Source organism: Paroedura picta, chromosome 1, assembly GCF_049243985.1.
Source record: "Paroedura picta isolate Pp20150507F chromosome 1, Ppicta_v3.0, whole genome shotgun sequence".
Taxonomy (NCBI): Eukaryota; Metazoa; Chordata; class Lepidosauria; order Squamata; family Gekkonidae; genus Paroedura; species Paroedura picta.
Genome location: NC_135369.1, coordinates 94,088,006 through 94,105,621, shown reverse-complemented (window position 1 = coordinate 94,105,621; position 17,616 = coordinate 94,088,006). Strand labels below are relative to the sequence as shown.

Below are 17,616 nucleotides of genomic sequence, written 5' to 3'. Positions count from 1 at the left end.
AAAACCAGCAAACCTCATAAGGGGAAGGCCTTGGCTTTTATGCCTTGTTTGTTGGCCCTCCTGGACCTTTCTGATGGATAACTGGTCTGAGCTAGAAGGACTTGTTCTTATACTCCTGAGTGTGAAGGAGTCATGGGGGCTGCTGTATGGCATGTTGTTGGACAAACAGCTTTGCCTTCTGGCCAGCTATTCCTTATATTGGGAGTCGAGTCCATGCCTCATATTTGCTACATTTGCTTTCCCTCCCTAAGTGGGGTCTGAACCCTTTCAGAAGAAGATTTGGATGTCCTTGTGCAGTATGAACTACAGGAACCTGGGAATTCTGTGGCTGTATTGAACAACTTTTCCTTCCAAGAGTTCCCCTTGAAAGAAAGGAACTCAGCTGCTAGTAGTGATTTGAACCTACATCTACTGTGATCCTAATATAGTACGTTAGGAAACAAACTACATATCTGGAAGAGCATATTCTTACCAACCATGGTTCCAGAAACATCAGTTCTCATATAATAAGCCTAGGGATGGAAGAGTCCATCTAGGAAGTCCTTAGCATGGAGGTACAGGTCATAAGAGTAGCGCAGCTGCCATTCTTCCGTCTGCTGTAAGCCAAACTACTAGCGTTCTCCTTGGCCCTGGAACACCTAGTCACAGTGATCCATGCGATGGTCACCTCGACTGGATTTCTGCAACTTGCTCTATGCAGGCCTACCCTTATCCTTAATCCAGAAACTACAATTGGTCCAGAATTCCACAGCCAGGATTCTCACGGGAACACCTAGGGGGACCCATATCCAACCCATGCCCCAATAGCTGCAATGGTTATGTTGAATCCTGGATTACGTTTAAGGACTTGGTAATTACCTTTAAGACCATACTCAGTTTGGGTCCAATGTACCTCAGAGACCACATCTCTGCTTATGCCGCCCAAAGAGTACTGTGCTTGGCCAGTGCCAACTGGTTAGTGATCCCTGGTCCCAAGGAAGCACATTTGGCTTCAATTAGGGCCAAGTCATTCTCTCTCCTGGCCCCGACCTGGTGGAATGAGCTCCTAGAAGATATCCGAGTCCCGTCAGAGCTACCACAGTTCTGCTGGGCCTGCAAAATGGAGTTCTTCCACCAGGCATTTAAAAAATTTAGTTTAGACAGACGTTGATGGAATGTTTTGCTTTTGTGAAATTCTGTGAAATGTTTAAAGCTTTAAGTCTAAAACACAACAGAAATGATTCCTAACATGTATTTAACAAGCTGTTAAGAGAATTATTTTTCCCCCTTTACTGGCCTTGTAAATAGTCTCAGTATCTGTTGTCTAGTAATAATAAAAAATCTTTTGTGTGTTGTTTCAGTTGAATTTCTGAACTGTAGAAAATATACTTTTAAAAATGTTTATCATAGTTATTAGTTTCTAATTGAACCACTTAGAGGGAACTAAGAGTTCTGATTTTTGTTTTGTTTGGGAGAGCATGAAGAACTGCCAAAAAATGGTAAAGGCTTTATTTATTTTTTTGCTGATAGCAAAGGCACAGAACTTTCTGACAATGCAGAGGCAGAGTTGTACCCTTCTCAGTCCATTGAAGTAACTGGACATAAGAGTGTGATCCTGCTTACAACTGGTCTGTACATTACTTGTCATCTCCATGTTGTTTATTGTAAGCGTTAGAGACAGTATGTTCTTCAGCTGCAAAGCAAAAGGTGTTTTTTTTTTACTGATTTCTCTTGCCATCTCTTTTTCTAATGATTGGCCTTATAATCATGCATAACTGCTATTTTCCTTGCTGCTAGTTCTAAAAGAAAAATGAACATGCTTGTTCATAGCTATAGTGCTGTCAAATAACTAATGAAACTAGATCTGGATTTTTAAAAACAATCTGGGATCCAGATTAACATAGAGGTTCATAAAGGAGCATGCACAACTAGAGGATGAGTGAATAAGGCTTGCAAAATAGTTCCTATCTATAGATACTGTGTGAACATGGGAAGGAGAGGGCTGGATCAGTTGTGCTGAAGCTGGCATTGTAGCTTGTTCACACAAATATGTATTCCAAGATGTCATGGTCTCACTGCAAAATGCCCTAACACATGTGAATTATATTTTTAAAAATGGAAGTTTGAATAGAGCGATCACTCAGACAGACCACATACAAAGGGAAAGAAAGAGGCAAATAGTCATACATGTAGGAACTGTTGTCTTGTTCACAACTGTACTCCTATTTTGTTCTGGTAGAATCAAGGATGTGTAACAGTACAAGATAACAGTTATCTACTGGCTCTCTGTATTTTGTACACACGTTGAAGTGTTAAGAACTCACACTTGCATATGTTGGCTGTAATTCCTTTTCTGGTGAATAATTAAAGTTGACACATTTATTTTTCAGGGCAGTCTATTCTAGGTTGTAAATATACTAGGTTCTTTTATATTCTTATCGTTTCTGAGCTGACTTTATCATGACAGAGAAGACGATTGTTCCTTCCTCATTAGCTTGACAGATGGTGACATTAAAAGTCAGTTCATTTTTTCACTGACATAAAATATGCACTTGCTCTTTTATCTGTTTCCCTAGGCTTAGAGTGTATAGTACATTTTAAATGTCAGTAGTAGTACTGTGAAAAGATTAAGAAATTATATATTATTATAGGGATTTAAAATAATATTTTAACATTTTTGCAAAGGAAAAGAAATTTTGTGCTACATTAATCAGCTCTTAAGTATCACGCATTGTAAATGCTCATCTAAACATTCAGTGAACATTTGCTTTTGAGCATAGCTTGGCATAGAATTTCCCTTTTAATCAGAGAAATAAATTCTAGACATTCCAGACTAAGTTTAGGCTTACTAAAAATGTCTTTTCCCCCATTAGGATTCATTATAATATAGCCAAGAGGTACTGTAATAAGAGAATTTCATCCTTTGATCAGCTGGGTTATGAAACTGTTACTCCTGCCATCAAGGAAAAATGGAGAAGTTTTGTGCTCTAATACATTTTTGTTTTGACCATGTGTGTTTGGTGTGCATGCTTCTTATGGGGGATGTAAGTCACTGAAAGTAGGGAGAAAGTGGGTTTGTCTGGAGAGGATATGTGTAATAAATAAATCGCTTATCCTTATCCATCCATTGTTCCTCTTAATATTTGTGAAACGGGGTGGATTGTCCTGGCTGTCCAAGATGGAATAGGGCCAATCGGTGCAAAGCTGGCCACACCCTGATTGGTCCTCCCTCTCCAGCTCCCATCCCCTCCAGCTCCCACCCTCCTTTCCTGGATGCTACTCACTTTGCTCTCAGATGCCTGAGGGAGACACACAGAGACCGAGAGTCCTGCCAAACCGCAAACCAGCCCTGATTACCTGCTCGGGCTCCTGCTGCGAGGGACACAGAGAGACAAACAGAGACAAACTGCAAAGGAGCCCCAAACTGCAAATGGCCCTTACTAGTAGAGGCATAATTGATGGTATCCATATTGTGACTAAGAGCTTTTCTGCACGCTCGACTTATTCCTGATTTTATTGTCAGTCATTACACAGACACTAAATTGGTTTGGGCACAGTTCTTGGGCACATCTGCCCTCCCTCTGAGTTTTCACAGTTGTGGAGTCAGTTTTCTTCTATATGGCCTATTATGCACGGCCGCTGAAACGGTGGCATGGAGAATGAGGAGGAGGAAGAAGCGAAGCAAACCGATTATGCACGGGACGGAACACAACAGCGGCAAAACCCAGAGTATCCAATGAGGCCCATTATGCACGGAGTGGAAAGTCCACATTTGGGGTGGAATGGCGGCGGCTAAAATCACCAATTATGCACACTGCGGGTGGCAACCAGGCGCAGAGTCAATGTATGCCGCCGAAAAAGCCACGTTAGCGAGATGTGGAAGAAAGTGGAGCTTCCTGGGACAAGGGCGCAACCAGAAGTGGCTCCGGAGTATTCGCGTGCATAATCGGATACTCTGGGTTTTGCCGCCGTTGTGTTCCGTACCGTGCGTAATCGGTTTGCTTCACTTCTTCCTCCTCCTCGTTCTCCATGCCGCCGTTTCAGCGGCCGTGCATAATAGGCCTTATGCACGCAGATACTCCGGAGTCGCTTCTGGTTTCGCCCTGGTCCCAGGAAGCTCCACTTTCTTTCGCATCTCGCTAATGTGGCTTTTTCGGCGGCATACGTTGACTCTGCACCCGGTTGCTGCCTGCAGCGTGCATAATTGGTGATTTTAGCCGCCGCCATTCCACCCCGAATGCAGACTTTCCACTCTGTGCATAATGGGCCTATGTGAGTTAAATATACAGGATTTTCTAGGAAGTGTACTGTTATCAGTGGCATTGTTGGTGGTATCTTTGCACATCTCTTTTTAATTTTTTGTGCATGCTTATATTGATGTATCAATATAGAATTGTAATGACAGTTTTAAGAGGTGTTCTGAATTCTCAGCTTGCATTTTTTTAAAAGTCTCTAGCTTCTTCCCTTGCAGAAATATGCTTTGTTCCATGTATCTTTGCAAAGAAAGGTGCTAGAGACTTACTTTTTAAAAGGTAAGCTGGGAATTCAGAGAACTTCATAATCCTATTATTGCTATGCTATATTGATATATTAATACATTGTTGCCTTTAAAAAATAAAATTGCTTGCCTTCTGGGCAGGGGTAGGGAGGGGAAGGAATGATTTAATGATGATGGTAGTGTGATAGTATACTATTATACAATAGTGTAGCGATCCCCAACCTGTGGGCTACGGACCACATGTGGTCCTTCGAGTAATTGGAGGTGGGCCCCGAAGGACGCCTTCTCCCCCCCGACCCTTTACAACACACTTTGGGTGTCATTGTCTCCCATCACTCCCAGATGGGACTATCTCATTGCAGAGAAACAGGGTTCCCATTGATTTGTCATTGTCATGAGTTAAAATTTCCATGAAAATAAAATGTTCCTTATGCTCATTGTGGTGGCGTGTCTCTTTCTTATTTTGAAGGGATGTTTAAACATTAGCGATCAGAGAGCGTTAGGGCAGTGGTTGAGAGTAGAGGAGTAAACTACCCCCCCCCCACCGGGCCTCAGTAAAAGGCGTTGAGTGGTCCCCGGTGATAAAAAGGTTGGGGAATAGTGGACTCGGAAATAGATGGGATGTGATTTAAAAAACTAATTGCATGTGAGGGAAAAGGTGACTCAAAATCAGCTTCCATAAGACAATTGGGGTAAAAGTTGCTGGCCCAGTGAAGTGGTAGGCTGGGCAGGGCAGCACAGCCTGCAGCATCCTGCGGCCAGGGAGTGTCTGGCTGCAAGGCAGGCAGCACGCCTTGCAGCCATCTACTGTGGGGCAATCCAGGTTTAGGCAGCTTTTTTGGCGGTGCCCAGATTGGCCCACTGATCCAGAAGCAGTGTCTGAGTACTGGACGTGTCGTGGACACTGCCCCAGACACTGCTCTGGACAGCGGACCGCCCTTAGTGCCTTTTCACAAATATTGAAGGCATTAATGGTTACAGATGGATGATCTTTGTTGGCATATATTGTGTTAGAATGCATGGACCCTTTGCTGCTGGACTTTGTCCCAAACACATAATATATATCACTAGTATATGTATATGTCACTAGCCCCAGGGGAGGGTGGTATATATAAATATAAAATAAATAAAACATTTTGTTGTTGTTACGTGCGAAGTCGTGTCCGACCCATCGCGACCCCATGGACAATGATCCTCCAGGCCTTCCTGTCCTCTACCATTCCCCGGAGTCCATTTAAGTTTGCACCTACTGCTTCAGTGACTCCATCCATCCACCTCATTCTCTGTCGTCCCCTTCTTCTTTTGCCCTCGATCTCTCCCAGCATTAGGCTCTTCTCCAGGGAGTCCTTCCTTCTCATGAGGTGGCCAAAATATTTGAGTTTCATCTTCAGGATCTGGCCTTCTAAAGAGCAGTCAGGGCTGATCTCCTCTAGGACTGACTGGTTTGTTCGCCTTGCAGTCCAAGGGACTCGCAAGAGTCTTCTCCAGCACCAGAGTTCAAAAGCCTCAATTCTTTGACGCTCGGCCTTCCTTATGGTCCAACTTTCGCAGCCATACATTGCAACTGGGAAGACCATAGCCTTGACTAAACGCACTTTTGTTGGCAGGGTGATGTCTCTGCTTTTTAGGATGCTGTCTAGATTTGCCATAGCTTTCCTCCCCAGGAGCAAGCGTCTTTTAATTTCTTTGCTGCAGTCCCCATCTGCAGTGATCTTGGAGCCCAGGAAAATAAAATCTGTCACTATCTCCATTTCTTCCCCTTCTATTTGCCAGGAATTGAGAGGGCCGGATGCCATGATCTTTGTTTTCTTGATGTTGAGTTTCAAGCCAACTTTTGCACTCTCCTCCTTCACCCGCATCAACAGGCTCTTTAGTTCCTCTTCACTTTCTGCCATTAGAGTGGTATCATCTGCATATCTGAGGTTGTTGATATTTCTCCCTGCAATCTTGATCCCAATTTGTGACTCCTCTAATCCCGCATTTCTCATGATGTGCTCTGCATACAAGTTAAATAGGCAAGGCGACAGTATACAGCCTTGCCGAACTCCTTTCTCAATTTTGAACCAGTCAGTGATTCCATGTTCAGTTCTCACTGTTGCTTCTTGACCTGCATATAAATTTCTCAAGAGACAAATAAGATGCTCTGGTATTCCCATCTCTTTAAGAACTTGCCACAATTTGTTGTGCTCCACACAATCAAAGGCTTTAGCATAGTCAATGAAGCAGAAGTAGACGTTCTTCTGGTACTCCCTAGCTTTCTCCATGATCCAGCGTATGTTGGCAATTTGATCTCTAGTTCCTCTGCCTCTTCGAAATCCTGCCTGTACTTCTGGAAGTTCTCGGTCCACATATTGCTGGAGCCTAGCTTGTAGGATTTTGAGCATAACTTTGCTAGCATGAGAAATTAGTGCGATGGTGCGGTAGTTTGAACATTCTTTGGCATTGCCCTTCTTTGGGATTGGAATGTAAACTGACCTTTTCCAATCCTGTGGCCATTGTTGAGTTTTCCAAATTTGCTGGCATATTGAGTGTAGCACTTTTACTGCATCGTCCTTTAAGATTTTGAATAGTTCAACTGGAATGCTGTCACTACCACTAGCTTTATTGTTGCTCAGACTTCCTAAGGCCCATTTGACTTCACATTCCAGGATGTCTGGCTCCAGGTCAGTAACTACCCCATTGTGGTCATCAGGGATGTTAAGCTCGCTCTTGTATAGTTCTTCTGTATAATTTTGCCACCTTTGTTTGATCTCTTCTGCTTCTGTGAGGTCCCTACCATTTTGGTCCCTTATCATACCCATCTTTGCATGAAACGTTCTCTTCATATCTCCAATTTTCTTGAAAAGATCTCTGGTCCTCCCCATTCTATTGTTTTCTTCTATTTGTTTGCACTGTTCATTTAAGAAGGCATTCTTATCTCTTCTAGCTTTTCTCTGGAATTCTGCATTCAATTGGGTGTATCTTTCTCTTTCTCCCTTGCCTTTCACTTCCCTTCTCTCCTTAGCTATTTGTAAAGCTTCCTCAGACAGCCATTTTGATTTCTTGCATTTCTTTTTCTTTGGGATGGTTTTAGTTGCTACCTCTTGTACAATGTTGCGAACCTCCGTCCATAGTTCTTCAGGCACTCTGTCTATCAGATCTAATTCCTTAAATCTATTTGTCACCTCCACTGTGTATTCGTCAGGGATATGATTTAGTTCATACCTGAGTGGCCTAGTGCTTTTCCCTACTTTCTTCAATTTAAGCCTAAATTTTGCAACAAGAAGCTCATGATCTGAACCACAATCAGCTCCTGGTCTTGTTTTTATTGACTGGATAGAACTTTTCCATCTTTGGCTGCAGAGCACATAGTCAATCTGATTTCTGTGTTGACCGTCTGGTGATGTCCATGTGTAGAGTCGTCTCTTGGGTTGCTGGAAAAGAGTGTTTGCTATGACCATTGTATTCTCTTGACAAAATTCTACCAGCCTGTGCCCTGCTTCATTTTGTACTCCAAGGCCAAACTTGCCTGTTATCCCGGTTATCTTTTGGCTTCCTACTTTAGCATTCCAATCCCCCATGATGATAAGCACATCATTTTTGGGCGTTGCTTCTAGAAGGTGTTGTAGGGCTTCATAGAACTGATCAACTTCATCCTCTTCAGCAGCAGTGGTTGGAGCATAGACCTGGATCACTGTGATGTTGAATGGTTTGCCTTGGATTCGAACTGAGATCATTCTGTCATTTTGGGGATTGTATCCCAAGACTGCTTTTCCTACTCTCTTATTGATTATGAATGCTACTCCATTTCTTCTGCGAGATTCTTGTCCACAGTAGTATACCTGATGGTCATCTGAATTAAATTCACCCATTCCTGTCCATTTTAGTTCACTGATTCCTAAAATGTCGATGTTCAGTCTTCTCATTTCTTGTTTAACCACGTCCAACTTGCCTTGATTCATGGATCTGACGTTCCAGGTTCCTATGGAATAAAAATCTTTACAGCATCGGACTGTCTTTTCGCCACCAGTTACTTCCACAACTGAGGGTCCTTTCGGCTTTGGCCCAGCCGCTTCATTCATTCTGGCGCTACTCGTACTAGCCGTCTGCTCATCCCCAGTAGCATATTGGACACCTTCCGACCTGAGGGGCTCATCTTCCAGCGTCATATCGTTATGCCTATTGGAACTGTCCATAGAGTTTTCATGGCAAAGATACTGGAGTGGTTTGCCATTGCCTTCTCCAGTGGATCACCTTTTGTCAGAGCTCTCAGCTATGACCTGTCCGTCTTGGGTGGCCCTGCACGGCATAGCTCATAGCTTCACTGAACTACGCAAGCCCCCTTGCCACAACAAGGCAGCGATCCTTGAAGGGGGAAATAAAACATAGTATGGACAAATTAATATGGCCTGGATTTTAAATTTAAATATGCTTATTTTGCATGAGTAGTAATAACTTAAAAGTGGTCCCATATTGAAATTTGGGGTAGGTTTCACAATTGAGAAGTTGAAAAACAATGCTGTCAACTGGATGCCCCTTCATCCTACATTGCCTCTGGTAAATAAAAGCACAAACAAAATCCATTGTTTGCTTCTTTCTGAATTCTGACATTCATTTAGCATCTGTTCTTCTTGCTCTGTCTGTGGAACATTTGTTGCTCAGATTTCTCTTTTGTTTGTTAGACAGCACAGTTGCTAGTCAGCCTGCAGAGAAATGCGCTAGATGGCTAATTAGAGGTGATGGTCATATTATGAAGAATGCCTTTAATACCCACCAAATGTCTTTTGGTGTGATCGTCGGCCTTCATTCTGTTGCAGAATGCTAATTCATCACATTTGATTTATCCTCACTCCTAGATTATCTTTGTAGCACTTGCAGTGGTTTGGGTGGTAGAAGCTTATCCGGTACCCTAGCAGGACAGGCTGCTGTCTGAGTATTTTGTGCGCAAGGCCTTGGTTTAGTTTTTGCCACCTGATGTAGGTGCTGGCCTTGCTGCAGCTATGGTGCAAGCCATTCTTGAGCTGCTGCCAAACACAAGGATCCTGTGGTCTCGCAGCTGCAACAGGTGCTGTAGGAGGCCTGTGCACAGCTCATTACACATATCAGCTTCTGCTGGGCTTGCTGTGCATTCTTGCAGCTAAGCTGATAGCCCAAACTGTCGCTTGTCTCCCTAGCTCCCAGGAGTGGGAACAGTCAAAAGTGAGGCGTATTAGAAATGATGGCATCCTGGTCCTGCTCTCTTCAGCTTCTCTTGTGTGGGGTTTTACTCTGCAGCATGGGTTAGAGTGGAGAATATGGATTCCAGTTTGCCACTCTTAGCCATTCTGCAGTTAATTAACTTTACGTCTTTTTCATAAGTGAGGTTGACAGCTGCCCCTTTAGAGAAATCACAGACGTCATTTAATTTTATATATTTGTGCATGATAACTGATATCCAATAAAGTGGTCGATACAAAGAAATTTGTGGTAATTAACAGTTACCAATGTTGTCTAAAACATGAGTTGAAAGCTAGCCTGTTATGCTCTCTATATAAGGACCCGTTAGCAAATTATTTTATTATATTTTTATAAGCTATTAAGAATTCTTCAATTTCCAGTCACTAATGTACTTTTTTCAAAGTATCAGACGTGATTAGAGCATTGAAGTATGAGATGGAACACTTAATGCTATTATTCCTCTCTGGTGAATTCTTTATTTTGGTTTATAAGAATGTTGGGAAGTAACTCAGCTGTAAACTGCTATTTGTGAGTGCTAAATCAGAATAAACATGCCAAAATGAAAGGCACGTTAAATATGAGCCTTTCCCAACCTTTTGACTCTAGAAGAACCCCTGAAATATTTTTCAGGCTTCAAGAAACTCCAACAGTGGTGACACACCCCTTCTGAGAAGTTGGCACAGATCTAAGATGTGGTAGCCAGCCAGTCATTAATTCAGTCAGTCATTTGCCGTTTTCATTGTGGAGAAAGAGACTAGGAGAAGCAACAGAAGAAGAAGAGTTGGTTCTTATATGCCACTTTTCTATACCCGAAGGAGGCTCAAAGTGGCTTACAGCCGCCTTCCCATTCCTCTCCCCACAACAGACACCCTGTGGTGTAGGTGAGGCTGAGAGAGCACTGATATCACTGCCCGGTCAGAACAGTTTTATCAGTGCCGTGGCGAGCCCAAGGTCACCCAGCTGGTTGCATGTGGGAGAGCGCAGAATCGAACCTGGCATGCCAGATTAGAAGTCTGCACTCCTAACCACTACACCAAACTGGAGAAGAGGGCTTCAGTGATGTTTTAGGTGATGTTCAGTGATGCTGTAGGATGCTTTGGGCTGATCCTGCGCTGAGCAGGGGGTTGGACTAGATGGCCTGTATGGCCCCTTCCAACTCTATGATTCTGTGATTCTGTGATGTCTAGTGATGTTAGTGGATGTCATTTCTGGGAAAGGCCACATAAGCCCTGGCCATTCATCATTTTGGATCTTGAATATGAAATGGCAATTAGGTGGCATTCACCTAATGTGTGGTGTTAGCCTTGCAGAAAAAATTATGAAATGAGGGGACAGTGGGTTTGATTTCAGTCACATACTTGGAAACTATAGTTAAGAATAAGTTTGAATTACATATATCTGTTGAATTACAGAGAAATGTTGACATGTAGCTATCTGGGAAAGAGATTGTCTGCTCTACTGGTGGTTTGCTAGTGGGCAGCAGTATTTGAATTTTCAGTGTTTATGGATTTCCTTTTACCCTATAAAACCCTGATGTGCTGCAACATAAATGACTAATAATGCCCCCTTGGTCTATATTCAACGGTGACATTCTGGATAGGGATGGGCACAGTTAGGGCATACCTAGCCATTGTGATCCACGCAACAGTCACCTCCAGACTTGAAAAATGTAACTTGTTCCACACAGGCCTATTCTTGAAACTGTTCTGGAAATTACAGCTGGTGCAAAATGCGGCTGCCCGAGTTCTCACGTAGATACCACGGAGAGCCCACCTGAGTGCTGTGGCAGCTGCATTGGCTACTGGTTGAATTCCAGATCTGATTCAAGATTTTAACCAGTAAGGCCTTATGTGATCAGGGCTCTGCTTATCTGAGGGACTGCTTCTCTAAATATGTTCCCCAGAGAGCTCTTTAAGTGTGCATCAGTAAAGGATCCCTGGCCCTAAAACATTCTCAGCCCTGGCTCCTGCCTGGTGGAATGAGCTCCCAGGAGACATGAAGGAATGAGCTCCCAGGAGCCCTTTCAGAACTCTCTGAGATCTGTAGGACCTGCAAGACCTTCCACCGGGCCCATGGTTGAGGTTGGCTGGATAATTAGCATTATATTTAAATCCAAATTTTGGGCCTTCCTCCCATTCCTTTTGCCCCCCCCCATCCATCCAAGTCTAACATCTAGTCAGCTATGAGTTGCTATTGTTTCTGCTGATACGACAGTGATAATTGTGGTTTTGAACAATTTTACATTATCTTAATTTTGAGATTTGTTATATTTATTTGTTTTAGTGAATTTTATATTGTGTAAACCATCCTGAGACGGTATTACTGAGAGGGGCGGTATATAAATCTAAAACAAAATTTTAAAAAATGAACCAGATCACAAAGTAGAGCTCATGGCGAATTTTATCCAATCCATGGTTTGTGAAGTTAATGTCTGGGAAGTCAGCACAAACTTTCCATAAACTTTGGCGCTGTTCATAGCAGTTCATCTCGGTTCATGAATAGATACATTTCCTGGGGACCATACCCTATGAGGAAAGGCAGAGAGACTTGGGAATGTTCAGCTTGGTGAAAAGGAAGTCGAGACGGCATGTGATTGCTATCTTCAAGTATTTATTTATTTATTTATTTATTTATTTATTTATTTATATTTATATACTGTCCTCCCCTGAGGCTCTGGGTGGTTTACATAAAACGTAGAAACAGTATATTGAACTTAGTTAATTTGAAAAATTGTTATATGGAGGAGGGTAGGGAGTGGTTCCTGTTGGCAGCTGGGGATAGGACCCGCAGTAATGGCTTTAAAGTTTGTGTAGAACAGTACCAGCTAGATATCAAGGGGCAAAAAATCGCCTGCCTAAGGAGGTGGGGAGCTCCCTTTATATGATTGCTACAGCAAGATAAATCAACAGAAGAAAATAGGGAACCTCTCCAAGGCAATATGTTTGTAATAATGTATACAATGAATTTTAATTCAGTTTCTTTTATAATTCTTTTATATAGCAGATGGAACAACCATAACGGCTTCTAGATAAATTCCGTTTTCATTGACTTCATCAGTGGTTGAATCCTCCAATCCTCCATAAACAGTTTGTTGTATCAAAGATGGCAAAATCCTATCACCTTTCCATATATTACTATTTTAATATTTTAGTATCAATCGGCCTTAGGCTCTCTAGGGTCCTGCGGGGAATGCTAGTCAAAGACCACTCCCAAAGGTTTGATAATAATTTGATAGTATTGAACCAAGGTGGTCCATTGTCCAGTGAATTGATGTCTGCCAGGGTTTGCTAATCTTGTACTCTGTACTCTGCACCTGTGTATGAAACAAAGAGAGCATTAACTCCAGAAGTTTATCCCCAGAAAATCTTGGGTTCTGAGATGCTATTGGACTCAAATCTAGCTCTTTTACCTCAAACCAACATGGCAGCCTTCATTGAAATGAATGAACTTCTGTGTATGCAAGAATCTTCTGCTTAAACTATTGCTGTTCTTAGACATAGGGCTACATGTGCTTCAGCATGTATAGTACAATTCTAGTGTTTGAGCACATCTATCCAATGGTACAATAACCTATGATAGCCATTCCGCTATTTGAACAAAACAGAATGTTTGTTATGCACTTCTATGAATAGCACCCATTTTTTATATTCTAATGTTCTTTGGGAGGAATTTTTTGTGAACTGAATTTTACTGTTATACTATTGTCTAGGGCAAGTGACACATGAACAATCCATAGCCTTGTCTATCAAAAGACCAAAAGGCATGTCTCCGTACCAGAGAAGGGCAGGTTAAAAGTAGGGGGGGGGGGGAACTGAGCATGTGGGAAATGATTTTGTTGGGAGAGTTTTTATACATTGCATGGGAGTGGCAAGAATGCGCAAAGTTCACAGTATTGGGATAGAGACAGATTAATGGGGTACTGAACTGACCTTTATTCTTATTCCTTCTGTTCAGGCAAGAGTGCAAGTCAGAAGATGTCACTTGCAGAGTCTCTGAATCTGATTCTGAGGAGTTATCTGATGAAGCAAATGCCGAAACTTTCTACGGAACCTCTCCTCCTAGCACACCACGGCAGATGAAACGCATGTCAACAAAGCACCTGAAAAATAATGTTGGGAGACCTACTAGCCGTTCCACTTTGAAAGGTATGTGTGGGAATTTTTATAGTTTGAAAGGCCAAAACCTAAGTTGTAGAGGGATTTTTTTGGGGTGCTGTCATTTCTCAGTGAACTCATATGGGCAATTAAGTTGCAGCTGTCAGTATTTCCTTCTAGTATTTCAAGTGAGGAAGTAGATGTCTGTATTGCAGGAATAACAAGGAGGGGTGAGTAGTTAGGAGTTGGTTTACTGTCCCTCTCCCTTCCCCTCCCACTTAGTAATGAGTAGGAACATCTGAAATGACTTTACATGGAATCAGAAATTTGGTGTGTTAGGGTCAGTATTGTCTACTTTGTCTGCAGCAGCTCTCCAGGGTCTGTGAGGGTGATTTCCCTCTCACCCCTCTGTTGGGGTGAGCCAGACTCAAGCTGCCCCACCATGGGTCCCACCATATGCAGAGAGCCAATAAAACACACCACAGCCAAATGTTTGGAAAAAAGGGATATTAAAAGGTATCTTAATGGTACAGCAAGCTGGAGTAATGGTACAAGTACATTGTGTGACAGGGATTAAAGGAAAAACAAACCCTAACTGGTCTCGTCTCCCCCAACAGCTGGAAGATGAACGAGGTCCAGGCCTGTCTAATTTCGCTTAGTAAATGCCTTACCTAAAGCGTAGTGGCAGATCCTTGTGGATGGAAGTCAGGTCTGGCAATGAGGCTGCTCACCCAAGAAACCATCCCCATTTTTAATTAGCAAAACGTTTTGATGTGCCAGAGCTGGGACAATTGAGAAGATCTAATGAGGCAACTGACCAACTGGCCCCAAAAGCACTCCAGGTGTAAAGAGGCCAGGCAATCTTGATGTTATGCAAATCCTGCGGGGGGGGGGGGTGTATGGTAGGGAGTGTTGCCACCTTTCCTAACCCATGCTGTGTTAGTGTGGGAGATAAATACCAGCTTGTCCTCACAGGGTCCCAGGTAGAAGTCTTTCACATCTCCCTCTACGGGATCCCTTAAAATCGGATGTGCCAGGGGTTAAAACAGAGGGACTTTCTGCATGCAGAACAGGTGCTGCCCTATGGGATTATGAACCTATAGATCTTTTAACTCTTACAAAATATTTAAACTTTACTGCAGATTGAATCTGGAACTGACTGCATGCAAATCCAATGTTCTGTCCCTGAGCCAGGAACCATAGCACGTTCATGTGCCTCTTGGTCCATGGCCCTCTACCTTTACTACTGTAGCCTTAAATGGCCAGGCTTTTGTGTGTGGGTGCTAGCTTTCTATTTCACACTTCATAGCTGATGTGGGGCGGCTGAACCATTAAATATTCCAGTGGGAGGGGCAGAAGGCCTAAGATGGCTGCATTGTAGCATACTGCATTGCAGTGTATTTGAGAAAGTGGGGGATTGGACTGGGGCCATTAAACCACTATTACTATTTATGCCTTTTAACATTCTATTATAAGGGCAAAAATAATAATCCTTTTGGTGGCTGAAAAACAACCATGCATCCAACATATGAGTCTGACTGCTCCTGTAAGAATTAGGAAGAATCTTTCCCCCCCCCCCTATAGTTTATTATGCTCATATTCAAGCACGCTAAAACAATGACAATATAGAAAACATGTCTGACTGCCATTGAGTGGATACAGTATTAGCAGTTCCCCCCCCTGTGCTGTATAGTTGAGGATTGTGCCTAAATCTTATGCTGTACTTTGTACCAGTGCAGCATCCCAGTTGGTACTGTGATAATTTACATGTTTCAGTAGCCGTAAGTGAAGTCTATTAAATGTGCTCTCTATTCTGAAAGTAGTAATAGCCATAGTAATTAATATATATAAATTGCTTTGGAGCATTCAATGTATGTAGGCCTTGTCATCTCCTTATTGTAAGAATGAGGCTATTCAGGGCATGACAGAAGGGAGGTTGGCACTGGGTGTTTTATGGTATGTAGTGCCCTCTTCACTTTGGTTTTACTTACTATTGTGGTTGATTATGTATATTAAAAATGTATTAAAATTGTATATATGTTGTTAGAACAAGAATATCGCTTTGGCAAGGTTCCTTGTTTTTATGTTGGTATTCTATTGTGAACATTCCTATTTTCGTGTTGTAATCTTATTAAGATGTTTTTGGCCTGTTGTAGATTTAGCTTAAGTACTAAATCCATTGACTTCCCCAACTTTTCTAATTTGGATCTCACTGATTTAGACCATGAAAATTGGAAATTATCTTTAAAGGTAAGAGACGCCAAAGTTGCAGGCTTTTGGTTTAACTTCAGCCATGTTTGAATAGAGAGCATGGTGATTTTATCTTGAACTTCCAGCATCCCTGTTTCCAATTGCATTCATGTATTAGGGACACCACAGGGAAGCTGAAGGATAGCTCTAAGGAATTTGGATTGAACCCTTTCTATAGTAGCAATATTTGGTGTTGGAGCTCCAACAGAGGCATTATAAAGTAGCTGAGAGAGGGACTTAGCCCTGAATAACTCTAGGATTGCCAGAATGTATTGCCTATCTTTTGTATAGAATAATTTGATTATGTTGTTGACCAGTCTTGGCTACATATTTGTCATGAGCACTTTTGCATTAGTTCCTGCAGGGCCCACAGGTCTTCCAGGAACTTATTCCACCAGGCAAGGTCATAAAGACCAGGCAAATCTCACGTGGGCCAATGATCACCAACCTGTTTGTACTCACAGAGGAAGCACTGAGAAGGACTCGGTGCATCCCCCCACCACCCCAAAAAGGCTCACTGAGGCCTCTGCAAGTCCGGGTAGGTGTTTTTGGGATGGCGGTGGGAAGCACTGGCAGGGAACCTGTGCCTCCCCTTGCCACCCCAAAAAGGCTTGGCAAGGCCTCCTCAGGCTTTGGTGGGTGTTTTTGCGGCTGTGGCAGGAACCACTGGAAAGGACTCCGCTCCTCCCTCCGCTGCCCCCAAAGGCTTGCTGAGGCCTCAGCAGGCATTTTCGGGGGTGTTGTCTGGGACTCGGCTTCTCCATCCACTGCCCCAAAGAGGCTCACTGAGGCTTTGGTGGGCATTCCCGGGGTGGTGGCAGGAAGTGCTCAGCAAGTGTGTTTGGGTGGTGGTGGAAAACACGGTTGGGGATGCTGCTCCTCCCTCAGCTGTCCTGGGCAGCCCTGCTGCAGCAACGGTGGTGGGCTCCTTCTCTACTCCCATGGGGCTCGTAGTCCCATGGCCCAGACCCTCTCTCCAGCTCCCACTCACCAGCTGGGACTTCTTCCACATGGAAGAAGCTGAGGGGGATATGGCTAGGGCCAGACACCCTTCCTGATTGGCTTCTTATTGGACAGACGACCATTCAGGGATGGGACAGCTGGGACAGCATTCCTGACAGGTTGGCAAAGAATGCCAACTCCTCCCAGGACCCTTTTACTGTTTTATTTATATGTTCAGATTAGTACCACAGAATGTTTCCATTAGTGTGGTTTTGGACAAGTCTGATTTAGAAAGATTCAACATATAATTACATCTGCCTTTAGTTGCAGAGTGACTCAGCATTGTCTTGATGCTTGGGAGTGAAAAAGGTTCCCAGGTTTTCTTTTGTCAGTTAAGTCCTGACTATTCAGTAAAATATTTTATTATTATAGTACTTAAACAAGTCATCTAAAATACTTAACATTTTTAACAGTAATATCATAGTGCTTTCAGTTATCGGATGGGCCAGTTTGACAGGTTGACACCTTTGTAAATGAAATTTTATAAATTATTTAAAATTGGAGACTCTCAGTGTGGCAGTTTTTTAATTGTGCTGTAAATGGTTCACATAATATTGTTTTGATATATACATTTTTTACAAAATTTATAATTTGCCT

General features: G+C 42.9%; 1 protein-coding gene across 4 annotated transcripts in view; it reads left to right on the top strand.

Moving 5' to 3' along the window:
• Positions 1–17,616, top strand: part of MAP3K4 (mitogen-activated protein kinase kinase kinase 4) — a 75,190-nt gene that overhangs the window by 11,499 nt on the left and 46,075 nt on the right. For all 4 annotated transcript variants that reach the window (XM_077348151.1, XM_077348177.1, XM_077348160.1 and 1 more), the window contains exon 2: positions 13,628–13,818. In XM_077348151.1, the coding sequence (XP_077204266.1) occupies positions 13,628–13,818 (191 nt within the window). The remainder of the gene's footprint in view (positions 1–13,627; positions 13,819–17,616) is intronic.